The sequence below is a fragment of the Castor canadensis genome, chromosome 7 (genome assembly GCF_047511655.1).
Source record: "Castor canadensis chromosome 7, mCasCan1.hap1v2, whole genome shotgun sequence".
Classification (NCBI taxonomy): Eukaryota; Metazoa; Chordata; class Mammalia; order Rodentia; family Castoridae; genus Castor; species Castor canadensis.
Genome location: NC_133392.1, coordinates 132,448,428 through 132,474,771, shown reverse-complemented (window position 1 = coordinate 132,474,771; position 26,344 = coordinate 132,448,428). Strand labels below are relative to the sequence as shown.

General features: G+C 40.2%; 1 protein-coding gene and 1 non-coding gene across 3 annotated transcripts; both read left to right on the top strand.

Moving 5' to 3' along the window:
• Window positions 1-4,903: 4,903 nt before the first annotated feature.
• Zfp69 (ZFP69 zinc finger protein) lies at window positions 4,904-21,723 on the top strand. 2 transcript variants are annotated; one of them, XM_020171681.2, is made up of 6 exons: window positions 4,904-5,312; window positions 6,441-6,819; window positions 8,113-8,198; window positions 15,201-15,327; window positions 15,641-15,736; window positions 20,364-21,723. In XM_020171681.2, exons 2-6 carry the CDS (start codon window positions 6,693-6,695, stop codon window positions 21,497-21,499), a joined length of 1,572 nt encoding a protein of 523 aa, XP_020027270.1. In that variant the 5' UTR covers window positions 4,904-5,312; window positions 6,441-6,692; the 3' UTR covers window positions 21,500-21,723. The 2 variants fall into 2 exon arrangements, with proteins under 2 accessions (XP_020027270.1, XP_020027269.1); XM_020171680.2 differs by having other exon boundaries at window positions 15,638-15,736.
• LOC141425184 (U6 spliceosomal RNA) lies at window positions 18,639-18,742 on the top strand. The gene has a single exon (XR_012450274.1). It is a non-coding gene; the product is annotated as a U6 spliceosomal RNA (small nuclear RNA).
• Window positions 21,724-26,344: the final 4,621 nt, after the last annotated feature.

The window sequence follows — 26,344 nt, the reverse complement described above, 5'->3', positions numbered from 1 at the left end:
TTGTGTATTTTTTTTTTTTGCAAGGGTTAGCCTCAAATTGCCATCCTCCTCTCTGCCTCCTAAATAGCTAGGATTATAGGGGTGAGCCAGTGGTACCTGGAAAAAGATGAGTATTCATTAAAATATAACCACAATGCCATTATTACACTTAAAATTGATCATAATTCCTTAACATAAAGGTATATTTTTAAAGATATATTGGGATTGATGGCTGCCAAATTAATTTTTTTAACTTATCTGTTGCCAGACATACAATATTAGATTTGAAAATGTGCATCCTGTTGTGTGAGGGGGAGGTCTTTTAAGATATCCTCCAGGAGAACAGACCAAGGAAGGGTGACTGCAGGAACCATATTAAGGCAGGGAAGTATGTAACACGAAGTGGTGTGACTCGAGACTTCACTATATTTAGTGGAATAGCTACTGCATCCTTACAAAATAATTAGAGGTATCTCAAGTTCAATTTCTGTTTTATGTGGAGGTAGAACAGTTTAGTTGCCTGAGTATTGTAGGTGTGAACTACCCAATGTCAAGCTGTCAATTTAGAATTTACACCAGTATCTCTCTCTCTCTCTCTCTCTCTCTCTCTCTCTCTCTCTCTCTGTCTCTTTCTCTCTTTTTTTTTTCTGTTGCTATGTTTGGCTTACTTGTCAAATGATTGTGCTAAAATGTATGTTGATTCTCAGTTCCAAATCCTTCAATGGCTTCCCATTTCTTCCAGAATAGATGTAACGTTCTTGCCATGGTTTGCCTCAAGCCATACTAACTTCCTTGCTGGTCTATGTGTGTGTGCAGGTATATTTTTACCTCAGGGCTTTTGCTTTCTGCTATGACACTCTTTCTCCAGGTATCTCTTTGATCCACTTCCTGATTTCCTGCAAGTCTTTGTTCAAACACCATCTTATCAGAGGGTTGTTCCTTAATCACCACTGATAAAACAGCTCCCCACTTCATATTAGCTTTTCTCAATTCAAATTAATTATGCTTTATCATTTCTTTCCCCCTCATTACTAAATTGAAGTTGCATACTCCATTTCTATTCTTTCAGTGATTACTTTGAAAGTTTTAACATGCATTAAAAACCTTATTATATTAAGTATGCATACATAATTGGACAGCAATGTCTCAAACCTATAGTCCTAGCTACCTGAGAGGCTGAGATCCAGAGGATCACAGTTTGAGGGTAGCCAGGGCAAAGAGTTCAGGAGACATTATCTTCAAAATAACCAGAGCAAAATGGACTGAAGGTTTGGCTCAAGTTGTAGAGCACCTGCTTTGCAAGCAGAAAGCCCTGATTTCAAACCCCAGTCTCACCCTCCCTGCCAAAAGATACTCATACATGAAAAAAATATATATATATACACTCTGGTATATACCCTTTGGAGAACACATGTTTGCATTACTGTTGGGTATACACCTGGGGGTGGGATCACTGAGGCATAGTGTTTAGTTTTAGTAGATACTGCCAAATTCTTTTCCAAAATATTTGCACCAATTATACTCTCACCAGCAGTGTCAAAACATTTTGGTCCCTGATTTTAATCTGGGCTAATTTATTAATTTGTTCCTTTACATTTAGCATGTCTTATCCCACATAATAAGACTATGCATACTTCAAGGTCATAAAAAATTCTGCAACTTTCTTTTAAAGTTTTATTGTTTTGCCTATCATATTTAGACCTGAAAATCCATCTGGATGACTTTTGTGTATGCTATAGAGTCAATATGAATATCCAATTGTTCCAAACCAGTTTCTTAAAAAGATTCTCCTAGCTGGACATTGTGGATCACACCTATAATCCCAGCACTCTGGAGGCTGAAGCAGGCTTTCCTGGGCTAAATATTGGGACCTTGTCCCAAAAAACAAAAACAAAAAAGACTCCTTTCTCCACTCTTTTCATAAATAATATGATGCTCTCTGTGTGTGTCTGCATCCGAACTCTGTTCCTTTCCATTGGTCAGTTTATCTTGTACGAATACCTACTTCATTGTCTTAGTCACTATAGCTTTGTAAGGCCTTCATACTCTGATATGTTTTCTGGCTAAAAGCGCATTTTTTAACTTACCAATATTTAAAGGTGGCTGAGTGGTGGTGCACACCTGTAATTCTAGCACTTGAGGCTGTGGTGGATGATTGAGAAGGCTACTCTGGGCCACATGGACACTCTGCCTTTATTCCTTCCTCCACCAAAATAACGTTAGCTAAGGCTGTGACTCAGTGTGGTTAGCATGAACAAAGTGTTGCGATCAATCCCCAGCACCAAAAAAAAATTAACATTAATGAATATCTCTACCGTACTCCAAGATTAGTACTTAGAGCATGTCAGCTCCATTCACCACTTTTTTCAACTATATGCTATCGTTCTTGGGTTTTTTAGTTCTATTTTTTTCTTTGGTGGCGCTGAGGTTTGAACTCAGGTCTTTGCACTTACTAGGCAGGCACTCTGTCACTTGAACCACCCTGCCAGCCCTTTTTGTGTTGAGTATTTTCGAGATAGGTTCTCACAAACTATTTTGCCAGGCTGGCTCTGAACCATGATCCTCCTGATCTCTGCCTCCCAAGTACACAGGATTACAGATGTGAGCCACTGTGCCCAGCTTAGTTCTATTTTTTTTTTTATGGTACTGGGGTTTGAACTTAGGGCCTATACCTTGAGCCACTCAACAGCCCTTTTTTTTTTTTTGATGGGTTTTTCAAGATTGGGTCTTGAGAACTATTTGCCTGGGCTGGCTTTGAACTGTGATCCTCCTGATCTCTGCCTCCGGAGTAGCTAGGATTACAGTCATCAGCCACCAGCACCCGGTTCTGTTTTTTGGTTCTTAATGCTTTATTCTAGATATCTCTTCTGATCTACCTTCCGTTTCATCTGTTCTCTACTTATCTACATCTAATTTTCTGTTATACTCCTGCAGTCAGTTTTTAATTTTGCTACTGTATTTCTCAGTCATAGATTTTCTTTCTTTCCTTTTTTTTTTTTTTTTTTTTGGTAGTACTGAGGTTTGACTCAGGGCCTCACACTTGCTAAATGCTAAGCAGGTGCTCTACTTGAGCCACTCTATCAGCCCTCAGTCGTATAATTTCTATTCAGTTCTTTTTACATTTGCTGTATAATTTTTTTTTAGTACTGGGGTTTGAACTCAGGGCTTTGCACTTAGTAGACAGGCACTCTATGACTTGAGCCATACCTCTAGTCTTTATTTTTTTTTTGAGCTAAAGTCTATGTAACCCAATATGGCCTTGAACCCACTATGTAGCTCATGCTGGCCTCAAATTACAATCCTCTTGCCTCAGCCTCCTGAGTACTAGAATTACATTCGTGCCACCCCCAGTTGCTCTATAAATTTTTAGAGTTTCCAGGTACCTGCCAAAATTTTCTAACTTATGTTTATTTCTCTAAATGAAGAAAACAAATTATTTTATAGTTTGTAGCTGATTCCCAGCACAGCAGTTTTTGCATGTTTATTTCTGGTACTTGTGTTTCTGCTGACTGGTTTCTTTGTGTATGTTATTTATTTACTTATTTATTTGTGATGCTGGGGATTGAACCCAGAGCTTCATGCATGCTAAGTAATTGCTCCAACACAGAACTACATTCACAGCTCTGGTTATCTTTAATTCTGTACTTGACATTGTCTATGAAACTTATGTGTAGGAGCCTATAATTATAATGCTTTCCTCTTATGAGAATTTATATTTGCTTTTGCCAGGCATTTTTTGGCATCACAGTGAGATGACCGCTTTGGGGTCCCTGTTATTGTCAGGAGGTTCTATTTCAGTCCTCACTGATTGTTACATTTTTTCTTTTTTGAAGTGTAAAAGGAAAGTTATAATTTTCCCAGCTAGCTGAGCAAAAGTAGCTTCTAACTAGGATTGCCTTTGTGAGTGCTGGCTTTCCAGTTTTTAGTATGGTAATTCCCTTCTATATGTTGTTGTCTTTTAGATGCCTTGTTCTGTTCTCAATTTTGTGTCCCTCTCCCCACAAATTTATGTGTTGAAATCCCATTCTTCTATAACATGACTACAATCACAGATTAGGTCTTTAAAGAGGTAATTAAATTAAAATAAGTCATTAAGGTATGCTCCAATGCAATTTGCCTGGTGGCCTCTTAAGAAGAGATTTGGGCGCATGGACACCAGCCCCGCCCCTACCCCAGCTCACTCTGGATAGACCGAGTGAGAACACAAAGTGGTCATTTGCAAACCAAGGGAGCTAGGCCTTAGGAGAACCCAAACTGTCTAGCCTCCAGAATTGTAAGAACATAAAACAAAATGTAAGAAGAGAAAACAAAAACTTCTGTTGTTTGAGCCACCCACTCCGCGTTTTTTTTGTTTTTGTTTTTATGGCAGCCTTAGCAAACTAATGTTTGACTTTAAGAACATTAGTACTATATATATTCCAGACCTTTTGTTTTTTGGTGGTACTGGGGTTTGAATTCAGGGCTTCACGCTTTCTAGGCAGGTACTTAATCGCTTGAGCCACTCCAGCAATCTTATTTTTTCAATTATATTGTTTTCTGAGGCCCCCTCCTATCTCTTGGGGGCATCATCTATTTATTTTTCTATTTATTAATTAACTTAACCAGAACAAAGTTCCAAGGAAGCAGGAACTGCGTGCTATTTGTTGCTGTGTCCTCAGAGCCCGTAAAAATTAATGAATGAATAACCGAACGAATGAAGTCAATGAATGAACCAACCAACAAACAAGCGAAAGAATGACGGGCCTCCCCAAGATAAATCGCCCCGCCCCGCCCCGCCCCGCCCCGCCCCGCGGTCCCGGCCAACGGGGGCGGGGCGTGGGCGAGCCCGGCGCTTGGCGGTTTCCGGCTTCCGGGATCCGGCGCGCAGCTCCCCGGAGAGGGCGGGGCCGCGCCCGCCCTGGTCGCGTGGGGTGGGCGGGCCGGGTTGGGCCGGGCAGCGGGGACTGCGGAGAGCGCGACCTAGCGCAGAGGCGCGGGAGACGCCGGCTGCGGCCTTAGGGGACTGGTGCGCTCTCAGAGCCGCCGCCGCCTCCGACATTGAAGCTGCAGCCCGGTGGTGCGTCCTTACCCGGGGCTGCGAGGAGCCCCAAAGCTCCGCTTTCGGGGTGCGGCTAGGAAAGCCCACCCGCCCGAGCGGGCCCTGCATGGGAATTGGGAAAGAGCCACCTTGCCCGCTCCTGGCTCCCCAGAGCAGTCTACGTGCGGCGTGGACGCTGCGTTCGGTCCTTAAAAGGCTGGCCAGGAACCGGGTCTGTTACCACCCAGCCCTGCTCTGCCGAGACGCTAGCGCTCTCGCGCCCGCCCCGGTCCTCCCAGCCCCCAGGGCCCGTCCGGTGAGTAGGCGGCTCCTAACGGGGCTGCGGTCCTTTTGTCCCTGGGTGGTCTGGCCGGGAGCACTGGGAGGTGGGGGGTGGGGAGGAAGTGGGGAGGGTGGGATCTTTGAAGTGAAGCTTCCCAGTCATTAACTGATACACCAGGAAGAGGCGAAAGTTTCTGCGCATTGGTCACGAGACTATATATTAAGGACTAGAATATTTTCTATAATCTCCCATCTCTAGGATGCACGCACTCACATTCCTTGCCCTTCCACCACAAACTTCAAAAAGTCAGGCCATCTCCCTTTCCACCGAGCTAGAACTGTCGTTGGGGTTCCAGCTCCCCCTGTCCCGGGTCCCACATTCCCTGCTCACATGCCAGGGGTTGGGTGAGATGATGGTTTTGGATTGTTTCCAAATTTGCTCGCTGCAAACAATTGTGCGGTAGTACTCAATTGTACTTGAAGTACGGTATTTCCTCCCTTTGAAGGCACATACCCCTCCCCCAGTTTTAACAGTTCTGAAACTAGGCTATGTTTTACCAACTGCTGGGCATCTGCGGGGATGGTGATGTGTCTTTGACTGCTAGCTCATGCCAAAACGCAGTGATGTGATTATTTTATCAGTTGAGGTACTCGAGATGAACCTTAAATTCAGATTTCTAATTCGTTGGGAATAACTTTAAAAGCTAGGTTTATAACAAATTAAGTTTGCTGTGGGCCTAGCATTAAAACTTAATCAACATTGCAGCCCTGTGAAGTACAATTACTGTGCCCATTTTATTGATGAGGACATTGTAGCTCAGAGTTCAAGTGCCTCAGAGCTTTTGTGAGCAAGGATCAGGGTTCTGACCAGGCTGTTTTGTTTCAAAGCCCCCAAGTCTATCCCAGCAGAAGGTGCACACAGCTTACACAGTGGGAAGTCAAGGCAGGTTCTGGTGCATGTTTGTACATCTTTGGGGGTGTTTGTATATGTGTGGGCAAGTATGGAATTGGGAGACAGCTCTACATCCAAAAATACTTATTATACTTAATCTTGTGTTGAAGCCCAATCTTTTAGACCATTTGCAGTTTTAAACATTTCTGGAGTTCTGACTGTATAACAGGTGCTTCTGGATCCTTTCTTTCTTGCCTTTTGCACCTTCAGAGAGAGAAGAGGCATGTACTCAGAGCAAGTCACCTGGCTACCTCCCAAGTAAACATCTGTTTTCCAGAGTTGGTAAAGTTACACCAGTTTCTAGGAGGCTCCAGGTCCTGGTGCTGCTGGGACATGCCCAAGTCCTGAGGGGCAGGAAGTTGTGATCTGGGGAGGACCACACAACTGTGAAGACTGTCATCAGAGGTTCCAGCAATTTCCTCACCAGAAGTGGACACCTCCAGTCAGGCAGACATCCTCATTATGCCACAGCAGCTCCTGATCACCCTGCCCACCGAGGCCAGCACCTGGGTGAAGCTACATCATCCAAGGAAGGCCAACAAGGAGGTGTCCCTGTGGGAGGATGTGACTAAAATGTTTGAAGGAGAAGGTGAGAACAGACTTAGGGGAAGAAGGAGGTCTTATTTGTGGGAAAAGATGCACTTCATTGGCATGGTCTCTTGGGGAAGAACTTAGGAGAAAGAAGGCCTTTGTGGGGTTCAGGCCTGTGGTTTGGGGAAAAGGGTAGCTGTGGAAGAAAATACTGGGTTTCCAGCTCTGGCTCCTTGTTACAAGCACTTTATGCTGCTCCTTTCTCACCAGATACAGCAAGGAACAGAAAGACAGAATAGGGTGTCTCCACCTGAGTGTGAGAATGTGATTCGGAGGCAGGGGATCAAAAATTTCTGCCCCCTTTACTCTGAGGGTTTTATGCACAGGTTCTAGTCATTTTAGCTCCAAACCAATGTTTTGTCATCAGCATCATTTTTTGTTTGTTTGCATCTTCCTCTGAGAGGCAGAAATGACATGCTTCGATTGGTCTCATTTTACCTTGAACTCTGTGGGTTTCATGGAAGACATGCCCCAGATCACTTTATTTAGTGGTCTGGTCAGGAGTAGACAAATGGACAGTTATTTGTGTGTCTCGTGGTGTCTTCATTCATACCCATAATACTTTGTATTCAGCCAGTGTTCTTATTGTGTTCTAGCTGTGTCAGGCAGGGACTTTGGCTAAGCATCTTCACAGATTCTTAAAATGATTAATTATTTCTAATGCTGATTATTAATTGATAAGGTAGACACACACCCAGATCAAAATAATAAAAGGTAGCCTAAGAAAAATTGTTTTGGAATACAAGGGCAGGAAACTGTTTTCTGATTGACTATATCCAAGACATTTTCACAGGCCTGGAATAGTGTCTTCAGTTTCTATACAGGATTTGGAGAAAAAAATAGAAAAGTGAGTGTTTACGAGAGCGGGGACAATTTAGCCTTAAGTAAGGGTTAAGAATGTGGTATGGGTAGTATCCCATGTATACAGGAGGGCAGTTTGGAGCTTGGTGAGAAAATAAGCTTGGGGTGATCTGTAGAATGACTTAAAGTCCTTGGAAAGTATTTGGATTTTTCTTTCTTGGCAGTGGGAACCTTTGAGGAATTTTGAGCAAAGGCACAGCCTGATAGATCTGTTCTTTTGGGCCAGCGTTGACCATTAGGGAATATTAATGTCCAGAGGGGCATACTGCAAGTCCTCCTCATTTAAGAGGCTTGAGGCTGCTCGAGTCTCTCTGAATGTCCCTCTCTGTGAGAGGACTGCAGGAAAAGTACCAGTCAGAGGGGCTGCGGGCAGTTTTTCTATTTGGTGGTTGGGGAAGATGCAAACTTCATGGTTCTTTTCCTTCCCCAGCTCTGCTGTCTCAGGATGCTGAGGATATCCAAGGAGAAAGTATAGCGGATGAAGTGACCTCTGGACTACTGGCAACAGAATCTCAGGTCGATTGGAGTTTCTGTCTTTTTCTGGAGGTGGGGGTGGGTTGAGACTAACATTCATCCTTGGGAGCTTCATTCAAGTTGTTCCTGTACAGAAAATTGGGGTTTTTTTTTTTTTTTTTTTTTTTTGGGCATCAGACCCTTGTAAGCCAATTGTTAGCTCAAGGTTATAGTTCCAGAAATAACTAAATAGACATTACTGTGGTCTCTAAAGTTCTCATTTAGAATTTTCTATACCTTTGGCCTCAGCATAAATTTTTCCCTCCAAATATTAACCCTAGTTGTCCCGTATGGCACTGTTATTGGCCTGAAATGCCCTCTGAATGCCCTTCTCTAACTTTACAAATGATTTCTTCATTAAAAAGTTAGCCTTTATTAAAGAGGCTGCCTGCTGTTAGCTAAAAGACGGGATCCTAACGTTTTGTTCTTTCTAGATGGGACCTGCATTTTCCAGTCTTTGGCTGGTAGATGTTGGAAGCTTTGTACTGAGGCCTGGCCTCAGTAAGCCTTGGGTGACCAAGAGAAGTGGCTTTCACAGGGCTCCTTAAATTACAATAGACCTTTTCTATAAAAGTAAAAAAAAAAGTAAACTGAGGTCCCCTATACAAATTTCTCTCATTAGAAAAGCAATGGGTTCTGGCCCAGGCCACTCAGGTTGGAAATGATTATAAGGCTCAAGCAGTAGAGTGCCACTTTACAAGCATAAAGTCCTGAGTTCAAGCCCAGTACAGCCAAAGTAAGAAATAATAATAATAATATTTGGGGCTGAGGAAGTAGCTCAATGGGAGAATGTCTGCCCAGCATGTGCAAAGCCCTGGGTTCAATTCCCCAGCATTACTAAAATAAATAAATAAATAAATAATGGTAAAGAAGATGTGGCATTAATGTCACTTCAGCCATCTCATAGTGGAAAAACGTAGTTTAACCTAGACCAGATCCCTCATTCTTCTAGTGAGGAAACTGAGGCCCAGAACAGTTCAGAGACTTGCTCTCCAGAGTGTCAGGTGTCAATGTAAAATAACAACTTTACTTTACAGCAACAACCTATCAGAAAGCATACCACAGTAGACTCAGAGTCACAGGTGAGAGGGGTTCTCAAAGATAAATTTCTAACAGTCAGTCCCAGATATTCATAAAAAACTCAGACTGGCTGAAGGGAGAAGTTATTGAACCAAGTAATACAGCTAGCCATGTCTGTATTTATGGGAAAATTGGGTTTTGTGGTGCAGTTTCCCAGCTCACAGTGGCCTTATCTGTGTGACTCTTGTTTCTTGCCAGCATCTAGAGCTAATACTGTACTAATTTTTGTAGAGAAAGCAAAGTGGTGGATAGCATTCCGACCCCTAAAAACCAACAGATACCACTTGGGATTTGAGTTAAATGTCAGTAAAATATTCAAGATCAAAGTATAAGTGAGAATTATGTTCTGACGTTTTTAGTGATATATGCACAGCACTGAAATTTAATAGGTAGCTCTTTGTGCAGAAGAGAAGCCAAAAGAGAAGTGAATAGAGAAGAAATGACCAGTCCACACAGCACACACCTTGTACAGGTGAGCAGAGAGTAGGAGCAGGCTGAGCGCAGTTAGGACAGTGTGTCAGAAGCGGAGTCTTCACTGCCTGATAGAAACATGGGAGAAATACAAGGAAATTCATTCTAGAATAAGCATGAAAGAAAGACTTAAAGAGGAGATGTTATTAGGGACAGAAGAGTTTTAAGTGAAAAGAACTTCACTTTTAGGATTGGAATTGTCTATCTCTTGAGCCACTCAACCAGTCAGGTATTTTTGAAATAGGGTCTTTCTTTTATTGCCCAGGATTGGCCTCAAGCCACAATCCTCCTGATCTCTCCTCTCTAGTAGCCAGTATTACAAATATAAGCCATGGTGCCCAACCATAAATCTTCCATAGTCTTGATGAATTTTTGTCTACTGGTTGTATCATTTACTGAGAGTGGATGTAAAAATCTGTTATTATTGTAATTTTGTCTATATATTTTAGTTTTGCTTTATTGAAGTTCTTCATCAACTACATAAAGCCTTAGGATTGTTGCCTTGAATTGACCCTCTTATCATGAACTGTCCCTCTGACCTGTAGCCATACTATCCTGAATGTACCCTTTTCATTCCCAAAGTTCACTCTTTCTGTCTTAGTAATATGCCTTTTCCTGTGGTCTACCTTTTCTGATTAAATTTAGCAGTTCCAGTGTTCTTTTCATTACTGTTTGCATAGTATCATTTTTTTCCATCTTTCTACTTTAAACCTATCTGTGTCTTTATATTGAAAGTGTAGCCTTTGTGTGTGTGTGTGTGTGTGTGTGTGTGTGTGTGTGTGTGTGTGTTTGTGTGTGTGAGTGAGACTGGGGTGTGAACTCAGGCCTTCATGCTTGCGAAGCAGGTGTTCTACCACTTGAGCCACACCTCCAGCCCATTTTGCTCTGGTTATTTTGGAGATGGGGTCTTGTGAACTATTTGCCTAGACTGTCATCAAATAACAATCCCAGCCTCCCAAGTAGCTAGGATTATAGGTGTGAGCCACCAGCACCCAGCTAAGTGCAGCTTTTTAAAACATAGCTAACTCTTGCTTGTTTAATTCATTTATAGTTAAGATTGATTTAGTTAGGTCTAAGTGTATATTGTTCTTTGTTATTTATCCTGTTTATTCTTTATTTCTTTGATCGTCTCTCCTGCTTTCTTTAGATTAAATCATTTTTGAGTATTGTATTTTATATCTTCTAATAACTACAAAAAGCCAGATGTGGACTGGGTGCCAGTGGCTCATACCTGTCATCTTAGCTACTCAGGAGGTAGAGATTGGGAGGATTGCAGTTTGAGGCCAGCCTGTGCAAATAGTGCACAAGAACCTATCTTAAATATACCCAACACAAAAAAGGGCTTTTGAGTAGCTCAAGTGGTAGAGTGCGTGCCTAACAAGTAGTGTTAGGCCCTGAGATCAAACCCCAGTACTGCAAAAAAAAAAAAAAAAAAAAACCAAAATGTGCTGGCACATACCTGTGATCCCAGGTTCTCTGGAATTTGAGGCAGGGGTCACAAGTTTAAGGCCAGCCTGGACAACAAAGGAAGAACCACATTTCAAAAAAAAAAAAAAAAAAACCAGCAGCAGCTACACTTTTTGACTTGTCTATAGTGGTTGCTCTATTGCAGTATGCATTTTTTTTTTTTTTTTTTTTGGCAGCACTGGGGTTTGAACTCAGGGCCTCATACTTGCTAGAGCCACTCTACCAGCCCCACAGTATGCATTTTTAATTTATTACAGTTGCTTTGATTTTTTGTTATGTTCCTTCACATATTATGTGAAAGCTTTACATGTATCCATATACTCCTTCTTGCTCTTTGTGCTGTTGTTACACATTTTATTTTACATGTTCTAAACTCCACAATACATTGTTCTTAGTTTTTTGCTTTTAACAGTAAATTGTCTTAAATTAAGAAAAGGAAAAAAATGGGTCTTTCATGTTCGTCACTGTTTACCAATTCAGGTCCTCTTCATTTTAAAAATCCTCTTGTTCATGCTGGAGGTATCACGATACCCGACTTCAAACTATACTACAAAGCAATAACAATAAAAACAGCATGGTACTGGCACAAAAACAGACATGAAGCCCAGTGGAACAGAATAGAGGACCCAGATATGAAGCTACACAACTATAACCAACTTATCTTTGACAAAGGAGCTAAAAATATACGATGGAGAAAAGACAGCCTCTTCAACAAAAACTGCTGGGAAAACTGGTTAGCAGTCTGCAAAAAACTGAAACTAGATCCATGTATATCACCCTATACCAATATTAACTCAAAATGGATTGAGGCTATTAATATCAGACCCCAAACTCTAAAGTTGATACAGGAAAGAGTAGGAAATACTCTGGAAGTAGTAGGTATAGGTAAGAACTTTCTCAATGAAACCCCAGCAGCACAGCAACTAAGAGATAGCATAGATAAATGGGACTTCATAAAACTAAAAAGCTTCTGCTCAACAAAAGAAATGGTCTCTAAACTGAAGAGAACACCCACAGAGTGGGAGAAAATATTTGCCAGCTACACATCAGACAAAGGACTGATAACCAGAATATATAGGGAACTTAAAAAACTAAATCCTCCCAAAACTAATGAGCCAATGAAGAAATGGGCAAGTGAACTAAACAGAACTTTCTCAAAAGAAGAAATTCAAATGGCCAGAAAACACATGAAAAAATGCTCATCATCTCTAGCAATAAAGGAAATGTAAATTAAAACCACACTAAGATTCCACCTCACCCCTGTTATAATAGCCATCATTAGCAACACCACCAACAACAGGTGTTGGTGAGGATGTGGGGGAAAAAGGAACCCTCTTACACTGTTGGTGGGAATGTAAACTCGTATAACCACTCTGGAAAAAAATTTGAAGGCTACTTAAAAAGCTGGACATCGATCTACCATTTGATCCAGCAATACCACTCTTGGGGATATACCCAAAAGAATGTGACACAGGTTACTCCAGAGGCAACTGCACACCCATGTTTACTGCAGCACTATTCACAATAGCCAAGTTATGGGAACAGCCAAGATGCCCCACCACTGACGAATGGATTAAGAAAATGTGGTATCTATACACAATGGAATTTTATGCAGCCATGAAGAAGAACGAAATGTTATCATTCGCTGGTAAATGGATGGAATTGGAGAACATTATTCTGAGTGAGGTTAGCCTGGCCCAAAAGACCAAAAATCATATGTTCTCCCTCATATGCGGACATTAGATCAAAGGCAAACACAACAAGGTGATTGGACTTTGATCACAAGATTAAAGCGAGAGCACACAAGGGAGATATGAGAATAGGTAAGACACCTAAAAAGTCAGTTAGCATTTGTTGCCCTTAATGCAGAGAAACTAAAGCAGATACCTTAAAAGCAACTGAGGCCAATAGGAGAGGGGGACCAGGAACTAGAGAAAAGGTTAGATCAAAAAGAATTAACCTAGAAGGTAACACACATGTACAGGAAATCAATGCATGTCAACTCCCTGTGTAGCTATCCTTATCTTAACTAGCAAAAACCCTTGTTCCTTCCTATTATTGCTTATACTCTCTTCAACAATATTAGAGATAAGGGCAAAATAATTCCTGCCGGGTATCAAGGGGGTGGGGAGGAGAGGGAGGGGCGGGGTGGGTGTTGAGGGAAGGGATGGGGGGAGGGGGGAGAAATGACCCAAGCATTATATGCACATGTGAATAAAAAAAAAAAATCCTCTTGTTCTGTTAGGGGTGTAACACTGGTAGTACTTTTGATTGGGATTCTTGAGGCCTGAGTTTGACCCTCAGCACCACCAAAAAAAAAAAAAAATCCTCTAGTTCCATCTAAAGAATTTTATTGATTCTTGTAGTTCTTGTAGTGCGGCATCACATTCTTATAGCTTCTGTTACATATATGTCGCACCACTGGATATTAACCCACAATTGTTTTTTCTTTTTTCTCTTGGTGCTCTAGTTTGAATAATGTCTATTAACTCATTTTAAACTTCACCAATCTCATCTTCATCAGAGTCTAATCTACTTTTTTAAGCACATTTGATGAATTCTTCAGATGTTACATTTTTTACCAGTAGAATTTTCACTTTTTTTTTTAGCATTTCTGTATTTTTCCTCAGTGATCTCCATTTCTTCACCCATTCTGTCATATTTTATTGTAAATTCTTTAGCATATTTTAATAGTTACTTTAACTTTTTTGTCTGCTAGTTCTAATGACTTGGTCACCTCTGCATCTGTTTGTATATTTTTTAATTTAATTTTTATTGTATTATTGTATGGGGGGTACATTGTGACATTTATAAAAGTGTTTACAATATAGTTAAATTCACCCCATTTTTCTTTCTTCTTTATTCACTCTCCCCCTTTATTTTCTTGATTATACATCATGTGTTCTTCTTTTACATCTAACAATTTTTACTGTAATTCAGATATTATATATAAAAGAACAGTGGTGTATGAGGGGTGTGCGTAGATAGGTAATAGCTTGTTTTCTTTGTTTTGCTCTATTTCCAAGAGGTTTTAAGCCTTTTCATCTGTCTGGTGGTTAAGATAAGGGCTGATTGTTCATATTCCTCCTAAAGCAGTGGCTGAACTCTGGCTGTGATGCTACTTTAATTTGATTGAATTTGCTTCTCCTAGCATAACCCACCTGTTCATGCTCCCCACTACCACTGAGGGGCTGATCTTTTCAGTATTGACTAGGAAGGGGTTAGACTAGTATCAGTTCCAGGTTTGTTCATCTTGAATTAAATCCAGCTGAGCCCCAGAATTCAAGCTCATTGAGAATGCAGGTGTGGCTCAAGTGTAGAACACTTGCCTACCAAGGGCAAGGCCCAGTTCAAATATCAGTCTAGCAAAAAAAAAAAGGCATTTATAAGAATGTATGAGTATTTGTGACAATAAGAAGACCAAACTGGCCCCTTTGCCACTCCTCTCTCGTCTCTCATCCCTCTCTTACCTCCTTCCACTCCCCTTCCCTAAACTGCCTCCATGCTGTTCACCTTCTTGTTCTCACAAGATGTAAGAACCTGCCAGGATGTTCTCACCTGCCTGGAATGCTCTTCTCTCAAATTGCCATATGGCTGTCCCTCACCGAAGCCAAATGTCATGCTTTCAGGGCATACTGATTTCCATAAACACCCCCTACAAAAGATCAGCCCTACCTTCATTGTGGCTTTCTCTGTTCCCTTACCCAGCTTAATTTTTCTGAAGGCATGTATGCCCATTTGTCCTAGATATTTAAATTTCTTTTGGCAGTACTGGGGTTTGAACTCAGGGTGTCACACTTGCTAGGCAGGTACTCTACCACTTGAGCCACTCCGCCAGCCCAGTATTTAATTTTTTATAGTAGTCTCCAGAAAAGACAGATACAGTGGAAGCTCCTATGATCGCTCAGAACTTAGAATATGGTCAGAACTCTTTAGACTTTGATAGGGATGAACTCTGACTGAAAAGAAATGTGCTTGATATTCTAGGAACTATTGACCTTCAAGGACATATCTGTGGACTTCACCCAGGAAGAGTGGGAGCAGCTGGCCCCTACATTCCAGGATCTGTACCGGGAGGTGATGCTGGAGAACTATAGGAACCTGGTGTCAGTGGGTAAGAATGGGCCCATCCACACATCCAGAAGCCATTACAGGAATGTCACTATTTTTAAACTATGATGTGGATTCCTTGAAGGTTGGCATTGGGTTCTGTAATAGAGAAATCTTACTCCTTTGAGAACCAAACCAGGACATGTCTAATTCTCCTTCCTTGGGGAATAGCTTTACTTCATAGAGCTAGAATAGGAAGACTTACCCCTTTCTACTTTCAGACCCCCTGAATAGCAGAAGCTGAAGCTAAACTCTGGGGACAGTTCTTAAAAATGAACTTAAATATTCTTTTTTTTTTTTTTCTACTTTGTAAGCAGGATATCATCTTTCCAAGCCTAGTGTGATTTCCCTGTTGGAGAAAGGAGAAGAGCCATGGATGACAGATAATGAAGGCCCAGGAGATCCCATTTTAGGTGAGACCAAGGCAGATGGCCCCTTTAGTATGTAGGCCTGAGTGCTCAGGCTCTCGGGGTGTTACCAGGATGTGCGGAAGCTCAGGCCCCTGGACAGGCCCTGCTTCCGTTACCCCTTTCTTTCATGAGCCTTTGCAAAAGTCTGTGGAGTTGGAAGGAGGAGTCTTGTCCTCATTAAGGTTAAACTTGATTTCCTCTCTTCCTCCAGTATACTAAGGGCTGCTAATCTAAAACTTCTTTCTCTCAGCAGTCACTATATACCACAGATCTTTAATTTTCTCTCTTGCACTCTGTTTCTACTTTTCCCACCTTTTATTTTACAATTCCAGTTCCCATCTTCATTCTCTTTTTAACTCATTGTATCTTAATTTTTTGTAATAGCTACTTCATAAAAATTCCTGCAAGAGAAATTAACACAAGATTCCTTCTCACCAAATTTAGTGGTCTTTTTTTGTGTGTGGGGGGACAGTACTGGGTTTGAACTCAGGGCCTCACGTTTGTTAGGCAAGCACTCTACCACTTGAGCCAGTCTGCCTTTTTTGTGTTGAGTATTTTTGAGCCAGGGTCTTGAACTATGATCCTCCTTATCTCCGCCTCCCAAGTAGCTAGGATTACAGATGTGAGCTGCTGGCGCCCGGTTCTTTAGCATACTTTGCTTTTATTATGAAAAAATTTATTAGACATTCAAATGGAAGGTATAGAGGACATTATAACAAATTTCTGTGTAGTACCCACATAGATTTAAGAAATAAAGCAATTGATGCCCACTGTTCCCCTTCTACCTTTATGAAATTAGGTATTTATTTGAAATAAGGTATTATTATTTAAACTCTTCTGAGTTTAAATATTACCATTCTCATTTGTGTTCATACTTCTTTATATACATACATCCTTAAACAGCAGCATTGTTTTGCATGTTCTCATTTCAATAAATGGCGTATAGATGACTTCCACTTTCTCTTTTTATAAATTCAGACCTCAATTTTTAATTAACTAATTTTGCATTGTAGGAATTGAACTCAAGGCATCATGCACAGTAGGCAAGCGCCATACCACTGAGCTCCATCCCAGCCCTGACTTGCTCATCCAGCATTGTTGATGTTTCTTCTTGTTGTTTTTGTTCATTCATTTCCATTGAATTAATAAACCACACTTTACTTTTAGTTTTTCTGTGGAAAAATTGTTCCACACTGTGGAAACATTGTTCCAAATTTATGGGTTGCAAAGATGTTGCAAAAAACCTCCATTCATTTACATAGCTGCTCATGTACATATTCAAGTGTTTCTCTAAGACAGTTGGTAGAAGTAATATTGTTAGGCTATAGATGCAATTTTTTTTTTTTCTTATTGCTGGGGGCCCAGCCTTGGACCTTGACGCACCTACATATGCCTCCTGCACAGCTTGGGTTACAGGTGAGCACTACCATGCCTAACTTATTCATTATGATAAGGGTCTCACTAACTTTTTGCTGTGGCTGACCTTGAACCTCTGTCCTCCAGATCTCTGTGACCTGAGTAGATAGGATTACAGGCATGTTCCACCATGCCTGAACATATTTCTATATTTTTAAAGTTTTGCTTTTCATACTTAAGTTAAATTCATCTGAAGTTTACTTTAAATACAGTTCAACTTTCATTTTGAATATAGTTACTTTTTTCACATAATCAGTCCTAGAACCATTTACCGAATAGTTAATATTACTGTGTCATATCAGGTTTCCTTATATTCTTGGGTTTGTTTGGAGACTGTCTCTGTTCCATTTCATTCTGTTACGTTTCTGTCCCTCCTCTAACGTCTGGCTGTCTTTATTATTATATTTCAGAATGAGACTTAATACCCATAGATGTGGTTCATTCACTGTGATCCTTAAAATTGTCATGGCTGTCCTAGCCCTTTGCTTTTCCATATGAATTGTATAGTTAGGGCATTAAATTTTACGATCACACATTCTGCTGGCACATTGATTGGAACAGAATAAAATGTATAGGTCAGGCCAGGGCCAGTGGTTTACTTCTGTAATAGTAGCTACTTGAGAGGCTGAGATAGGTGGATCATGATTCCATCCCTGCTCTGACAAATAGTTCAGGAGACTTCATCTCCAAAATAACGAGAACAAAATGGACTGGAGGTGAGGCTCAAGTGATACAGCCTACTTTGCAAGTGCAAAGCCCCGGGTTCAAACCCCAGTCCCACCAAAAAAAAAAAAAAAAAAAAATAGACCAGTTTAAGGAGAGTTAACCTTGTTATAATATGAACTCTACTTTCAGGATCATGATATATTTTGCCATTTATTAATGCTTAATTTTTGCTAATAAAGTTTCAGGATTTTCTTCATAAAGTTCTTGTATATATTGTACACCATTTGTTAGATTCATCCTGAAAATTCTACATTTTGTTATTAGGTGGTATATTTTTAAAGTATGTTTTCTGCTTGTTACTGGTATACAATAACAACTGATTTTGAATATTCATCTTAAACAGTAGCGAGTTAGTTTCACTGCTGTAATAACTTCATATGTTTTTCTGGGTTTTTTTCTTCAGTTTATAATGGTGAAAATAACAGATGCTGAGGGGTTAGTGCAGTGGCAGAGGATTTGGCTGGTATGTGCAAGGCCCTGAGTTTGATCTCCCGCACCACAAAACAGGCAAAAAGAAAGTAATAATAAAAGTTACCTTGAGGCTGCTGGGCGCCTGTGGCTCACTCCTGTAATCCTAGCTACTCAGGAGACAGAGATCAGGGGGATTGAGGTTCAAAGCCAGCCAGGGCAAGTAGTTCTTGAGACCCTATCTCAAAAATAACATAAAAAAGGGTTGGTGGAGTGAGTGGCTCAAGGTGTAGGCCCTGAGTTGAAGTCCCAGTACTTAGATGGTTCAGGCTCTTTAAATAAGAAAAACACTCTGGTGCTTGCTTTGGCAGCACATACAGTAAAATTGCAATCATACAGAGATTAGCATGGCCCCTTCATAAGAATGATACACAAATTTGTGAAGCATTCCATATTTAATAATTAAAAAAACTCTTGATTTTAGTATTTATTGGATTTAGGGAAATACCAAAAATTCCCATTTTCATTCAGAGTTAAATCGTCTTTTCTCCTGCTTCCCTAGATTAGGCCTACTTCATCCCTGGGTACTTAATTGGGGAGGGTATACAGATGGCTTATTTTCTTGTTTCCTGTTGTCTTTTCTTCCTTCTCCCCCATTTATGACCAGAAAGATTCAGGGGCTTGCAGAGCAAAGGCTTTCTTACCGCTACTACTCATTACAATTTGGAATTTGAAAGACTAATGGTCTTTTTGGGTTGATCAAAAAAATTTTATAAGGCTAGGCATGGTGGCGCAGGTCTGTAATCCTAGCAGTCGGTAGACTGAGGCAGAGGGATTGCAAATTCTAAGCCAGCTTTCTGCTTTTTTCTTTTTTTTCAGACTGTCTCAAAAAAATATATAAATAAAGCTGGGTGTGGTGACACAAGCTTGGAATCCCAGTGCTCAGGAGACTGAGATGAGAGAATCATGAGTTCAAGGCCAGCCTGTGCTATATAGTGAGACCCTGCCTCAAAAAACAAGCAAAAAATGAATATGAACTGTCACTTAAAATATTAGCCAGGTGACGGTGACTCATACCTGTAATCCTAGCTACTCAGGAGACAGAGATCAGGAGGATCGTAGTTTGAAGCCAACCCTGGACAAATAGTTCACAAGACCCTATCTTGAAAATACCCAACCCCAAAAAAAAGAGCTGGTAGAGTGGCTCAAGTGGTACAACACCTGCCTTACAAGCATGAGGCCCGAGTTCAAACCCTAGTACCACCAAAATAAAAGTAATGATGCAATGAATTATCAAGTAAGAAAACTAGTCAGAATGTTAATGGTTAAAAGGATATTTTCAGCTAGAGGTATGACTCAAGTGGTAGAGTGCTTATTTAGCAAATTTAGCATCCTATGTTCAAGTCCCAGTACCCCACCAAAAAAAAAGAAGAAAGGGTATTTTTCCCCTGGAACCTAGTAGCAGTAGCAGTGTAGCAATCTGGGTTTCTTACAAGTTTTCTTTGCATAGATAACATTTGCACGGATATTAATCATTACAAGAAGCAGAACTAAATACAGATATACACTAACACAAGTTTTAATAAAGGATAGCTTGGTCCGGTTGAGTGCTCAAGTGGTAGAGCACCTGGCTGTGAAGTGTGAGGCCTTGAGTTCAAACCCCAGTAAATAAATAAAATAAAGGATAACTTAATGTTCTTGTGAGTGTTCTTAGGTCAAACCCTATTTTTTGAACTAGCATCTCTCCTGATGTTGCTGAAGTGGGGAAGGGGATTCTTTTTTGTATTTCTGAGATTGTTTTCCAAAAGTAGTTATCAATTAAAAAACAGACATAGCACTGAAATATGCAGGACTAAATAACAGGACTAAAACGAATTTTACTCTATCCATCCATCCAAGTATCCATCCTTTTCACTGTTTCTTAATTTTATTTCACATTACCTCTCCAAGTTGTATACATATTTAAATACATTCAAATTCTCATGTACTTTCCCTATTGTATGAATTTGTATACTACAGCAGTTGATGTTTTTCAAGGCACAATGAGTTTGAGCTCTGTGTATCTTTTAATTTCTTTCAGAGTTGAAGAGCAAAACGGAAACCAGTAAGTCAACAGCAAAGAATGACCTTTCCCAAGAACAGTTATATCATGGCATTATGATGGAAAGGTTCATAAGGAATGATATAATTTATTCCACAATGAGAAAAGTCTCCAGCTATGATGATACGTTAGAAAGGCTCCAGGAAACCTGTAAGAGAGATGTAAGACAAGCCATTTTGACCCACAAAAAGAGAGGTAAAGAAGCTAACAAATTTCAGGAAAATATTGTGAGTTCAAATGTTATTTTAGAACAGAAGCATCATAAATGTGACCAACCTAGAAAGAAGAACAAGTACAAATTAGGTTTGATAAATCATCCAATAAGTTGCCTACGAACAAAAATCTATGAATGTAACATATGTGAAAAAATGTTCAAACAACCCATTCACCTTACTGAACACATGCGAATTCATACTGGTGAGAAACCTTTCAGATGTAAGGAGTGTGGAAGGGCCTTTAGTCAAAGCGCATCTCTTAATACACACCAGAGAATCCATACTGGAGAGAAACCCTTTGAATGTGAGGAATGTGGAAAAGCCTTCAGACACCGCTCATCACTTAATCAGCATCATAGAACTCACACTGGGGAGAAACCTTATGCTTGTGACAAATGTCAGAAAGCCTTCAGCCAGAACATTAGCCTGATCCAACATTTGAGGACTCATTCTGGAGAGAAGCCCTTTACTTGCAGTGAATGTGGGAAAACCTTTCGACAGATAAGACACCTTAGTGAACATGTAAGAATTCATACTGGGGAGAAGCCCTATGCATGCACTGCATGCTGTAAAACCTTTAGTCATAGAGCATATCTAACTCATCACCAGAGAATCCATACTGGGGAGAGACCCTACAAATGTAAGGAATGTGGGAAAGCCTTTAGGCAAAGGATCCACCTTAGCAACCATAAAACTGTTCATACAGGAGTGAAAGCATATGAATGCAATCGCTGTGGAAAAGCCTATAGGCATGATTCATCCTTTAAAAAACACCAGAGGCATCACAGTGGAGAAAAGCCTTACGAATGTAATGAATGTGGAAAATCCTTCAGTTACAATTCATCACTGAGTCGACACCATAAGATACACAGGAGGAATGCCATCCGAAGTAATGTCTGATAAAAGATGCCTGATATGAAACAAAAGCCAAATTTAAGTCAGTATTTGTAAGCTTTAAAATTTCAGGACTCAAATTTGAGAAATTGACATAATGATGGCAACTTTTAATTTTGCCCATTGTGTTTGTAAATAAACACTACATTGATAACTGCTGTCACCTCTATACAAAATACTCAAGAATAAAATCTGGTCTTTCAATTAAATAAATTCAGTATTATGAAAAATTTACAGTTTTTTTTCTGATTTTTCTACTATCCAAAATAATGCAAATATACAAATTTACTTTTTCAGCAGAAATGGCAGCCTTCAGCACAAAAAATCTACACAGTGCTTTTATTAATACATCATGGAGGTCATTTCACTTCACTATATAAAGTGCCTAATCATTCTTTTTCATAGCTGCATCATATTCCATGATATGAATGTAATTTAGTTTGCTATGTATAGACGGGTTATTTCTAGTCTTATGTATACAGTATTGCAGTGAGTAGTCCTACACATTTTAACACATGTAAATATATATGATAAATTCCAGAACTGGAATTTCTGTGCTAGTGGGTATGTACCTTTGTATTATGGATATTAGCAAGTTGATTTTCATATAGATTGGACCAGTTAATTTAACCATTTGCAAAATACAGGACTGTAGGAGTTGAAGCATCTCCTAGGCCAGTAGCTCTGTAGGCAATCAAGTGTCAGCTGAGCATGGTAGTGCATGCCTGGAATTCCAGCATTCAGGAGGCTGAGGCAGGAGGATTGCAAGTTGAATCTAGGCCACCCTGAGTCATGTAGTGAGACCCTGTATCAAAAATAAACATCTTAACAAGATCGCCTAGAAGTACTAGCTGAGCTTCCCCCCCCTCCCAAAAAGAACAGGACTCACCACTGCAGAAGCCACAAGGGAGTATCTTAAATAGTAGTCAAGCTCACCAAAGCTCAGCTGGAGGAGACACCTCCATTGCTCTACTCCCTGAGTTCTGAGGGTAGGATCATGTTATGAATGAGAGTCCCTTTAAAGAGACTGATCCACATTCTTTAGTGGATATAATCTTGGCTGCAAACCCTTTAATTGGAATGGAGAACTGATAATTAAGGACAGTTTACAGTGGATAATTGTCCACACAGCATTTTACAGGACATTTCTGTTAGCATGTTAACACATGGAGGAAGACAAGAGGGGTACAGTGCCCTAGTTAAGCAATAATGAATGAGCATTAATTAGTTCATTACTTGCTATCTTGTGAAAGCTGAGCATCAAGAGCAGGACCACAGTGATTTTTTGAGTTTATTTTTTAATCATATAACAGCTTATTAAAGTTTTAACAATTTTGTAAGTATTAATGGATTTTCCCTCAGCTCTCGCCCCACAACCACTACTTCAACTGTAATCTGAAGCCCAGAGTGGCTCAAGTGATAGAGCAGCAGTTCAGCATGTGTGAGGCCCTAAGTTTAAACTCCAGTACCACCAAAAAAAAAAAAAAAAAATTTAGAGTCCCCTGTTATATGTAGTTCTGCTTTATAGTTTCATCTCTCATCTACTTTTCTTCTTCCCATGTGGACCCTGACTAAATTCAGTATATTAATAGTCACTAAGACTTGTAAATAACAGAAGTCAACTCGGAGGAGGGTATTAGTTCATGATGTATTATGGAAGTTTTCTCTCACTCTTTCTGGCATTTTTTTTTTAACAGTTGATTACAAATTACAAGTTACCATCAGCATCACAAGAGAAAAGTGGTCTTACTTATCTACCAGTCTCAAATTTCTGGGGAAGGGTTCTTTATAGGCTCAGCTAGGTCAGGCCCTTTTCCCCCTTAAATCAATGGTAGGCAGAGATCTCAGCTTCCGTGGGAACCACATGGTTGGATGTCGGTCAGAAGGGCAGAACAATCCCCAGAAAGGGTTACTATAGAGTTCCAAGTCCTATCCATTCTTCTTCAATGCCATCTCAGAATAAGCAGGATTTTAGAACTGGAAGTCCAGAAGCTCACCTAATCTAAACCCTTCACTTTACACATGAAGAAACGCAGAATCATTTTTTAGTAACTCGTGGCCTTTTACCTAAGTTACATTTTTGAGCATCTTTCCTCCAAGTTTGTTATCCTGGATTTCACACCTGCCTTAATTCGCTGAACATAGCCAGTTTGCCATTCTTAAGAGGTTTAAAGTTCTTACCTCAACTGCTGCCCCAGGAGGTTGTTATGTTATGCTTTAGAGCCTATTCATTGGCTTGGTCAGTTGTTAATACCTGTTTGTTCATTCTATTTACCTCAAGTACTCCTCTCTGCTGATCACAGAAATATTTTCCCCCAAACCACATTAGTAAGCATAATCTCTTGTCTAGGCAAGCATTTTGTGTAATTGAGCTTATTGACATTTCAACACTTCTTAAATCTGCATTTCTCTTAGAAGTCTCTCCTGAGTGTCAGAACAGGATACTCAGTGTCTCACTGGACATCACCACTTGGATATCCCATAGTCATCCCAGAGTCAGCAAGTTGAAAGTTCATCTCAATCTTTTCAATAAAATCTGTATTCCATAACTTAGAATACCACCATCAATCCAATTCTCCATTAGAAACCTCATCTTCTCACCTACTAATCCCCCTATCAGTCACCAAGTACTTCGCATTGTACTTACGATTGCCTCCGTCTCCTCCATTTCCATAGTTGGAGCCTTAAATCAGGTTCTCAGCAATTCCTAATTGCTTAAATAGATTACCAACTGGTCATTCTATATCTTACCTGTATTCATCTATCCTCCCCACTGCTGCTAGAATGAGCATTCTAAGATATATCTAATCAAACATACCATTCTAATTTGCTTCACATTTGCTTCCTTCGTGCGCGCTTGTGCGCGCGCACACGCACGCACACACACACACACACACACACACACATACATATGCACCCTTTATTTAGTGAAAGTGAAAGAAAATATTTTTTCTGTTTTTTTTTTTCAAGGAAAGGCATAAATTTTCAATAGACTGAAAGCAAGTCATCTCTAAAGTGAGAAAAAGTTTATTAGAGTAGCGATACTTTTAGGGGCAAAAATGGATAGTCTCAGAAAGGGAAGTCAAGAACAACCCCGTTTTTCTTATCCTTGCTACCATGGGTTTGTACCTTCCAAGTTAAAAAGGAAAGAAAAAAAGTCCCCTAATCTTTGCCTCAGGCTCTGTTTTCTACAGTACTCTGGATAAGGTATATAACTGCAGTTTGACTATTGGGGCCAATTTCTGGATTTAGGCTTGAGTGATTAGGAAAATTGATTTCCTTTTTTTTCCCACTGGTTGCAAACCTGGAAGGTTGTTACCCTGGCAACTACTATCAGAGAAAGAAGAGGGAGGCTTCCTGGATATGGAGCAAACATAGGGGAAACAGATCCAAGAAATACGAAGAGAAAACTTAATCTTGGTCATACTGACCCCTAGTCAAGCCTCACCTGAAGTGAGAACTGGAGATTTCTGCCTCCTCTCCACTATAACCTTTCCCAGTCTCTTCACACATGGACCACTTTTTTTCTCATACATTCCATTTCTTCTTAATATCTTTTGCTTCACTTCATCCAGCAGCACTGATCCTCCAAAGTCCATATGAAGACTGCTGCATTTGTGACTCCAGGTGGGGTTTTCTTTATAATAGAAATTACATCCTGGCCAAGGAACATTATAGTGGGGAGGAGGCACAAATCTCCAATCTCAACCCAATAATGCCTTCTCCAATCTCATTTGATTAAAATCTTTTCCTAAACTTTGGTAATTTCTAAGGAAAAGGATGTTCTCCTATATAACTACAAAATCTCCACTAAGGATATCTATGGTTGATTGGTAATATCTAAAAACACAAGCCACTTTAAAAATTTCCCAACTGAGTTGGGCTTCAGTGATTTGTGCCTGTAATCCTAGCTGCTTCGGAGGCTCAGACTGGGAGCATTGCAGTTAGAAGTCAGCCTTGGCAAATAATTTGCAAGACCCAATCTCCAAAAATAACCAGAGCAAAATAGACTGGAGGTGTAGCTCAAGTGGTATCCGAGTACCTATTTTACAAGTGCAAAGCCCTGGGTTCAAACCCCAGTAAAAAGATTTAAATATCCCAGCTGACACGATGTGTTGTCTTTTTTATTTTTATTTTCTGGACAGGGTCTTGCTACTAAAGCCAGGCTGGCATCAAACTCGCAAGAACTCTTTAATCCTCCTGTCTCACCTCCCAAGTGCTGGTATTATAGGCCGGCTGCATCACATCTGGCTGTTGTGTGTCTATTTTCAAGAAATACTTCCCTATTCTGAAGTACAAAGGACATTTTTCTATACTATATTCTAGAGGCCTTACAGTTTAGCATTTCACATTTAGGTCTTTAATCCATCCCAAATTGACTTTTGTGGTGGAGTGAGATAAAAGATCACATTTTTTTTTTTCAAAAGTACAGTCTATATTATAGCACCTTCACTGAAGAGACCATCTTTTCTGCACTGCTCTGCAATGCCACCTTTGTCATAAATCAGGTTTTCTGTAAACAAAAGCAAGCGAGTGTCATAAAAGGCTGGTTTCCTCAGGAAGTGTATTTGGGAAAGGCCTGGCCCTATCCTATTTTTGCTCTAATGATAACATGTGTGTTGAAAAAGTATTATACTTAGCTTCGTTTGATATTTCACAATATAACTTGTTATATTTTCCAATGAAAGGTTTAGTTAAAAGTAAATAGCATCTTTAAAAAGTGAGTCCGGATCTACTTCTTGCCCTAGGAAAGGTGATGTTAAAATGGGGAAGCCGGCCCAGATTGCCGGAAGTCCATCCTGTTGTTATTAGCAACCACGGTCTCGCGAGGACTAGCGGCTCGCGGAGGCC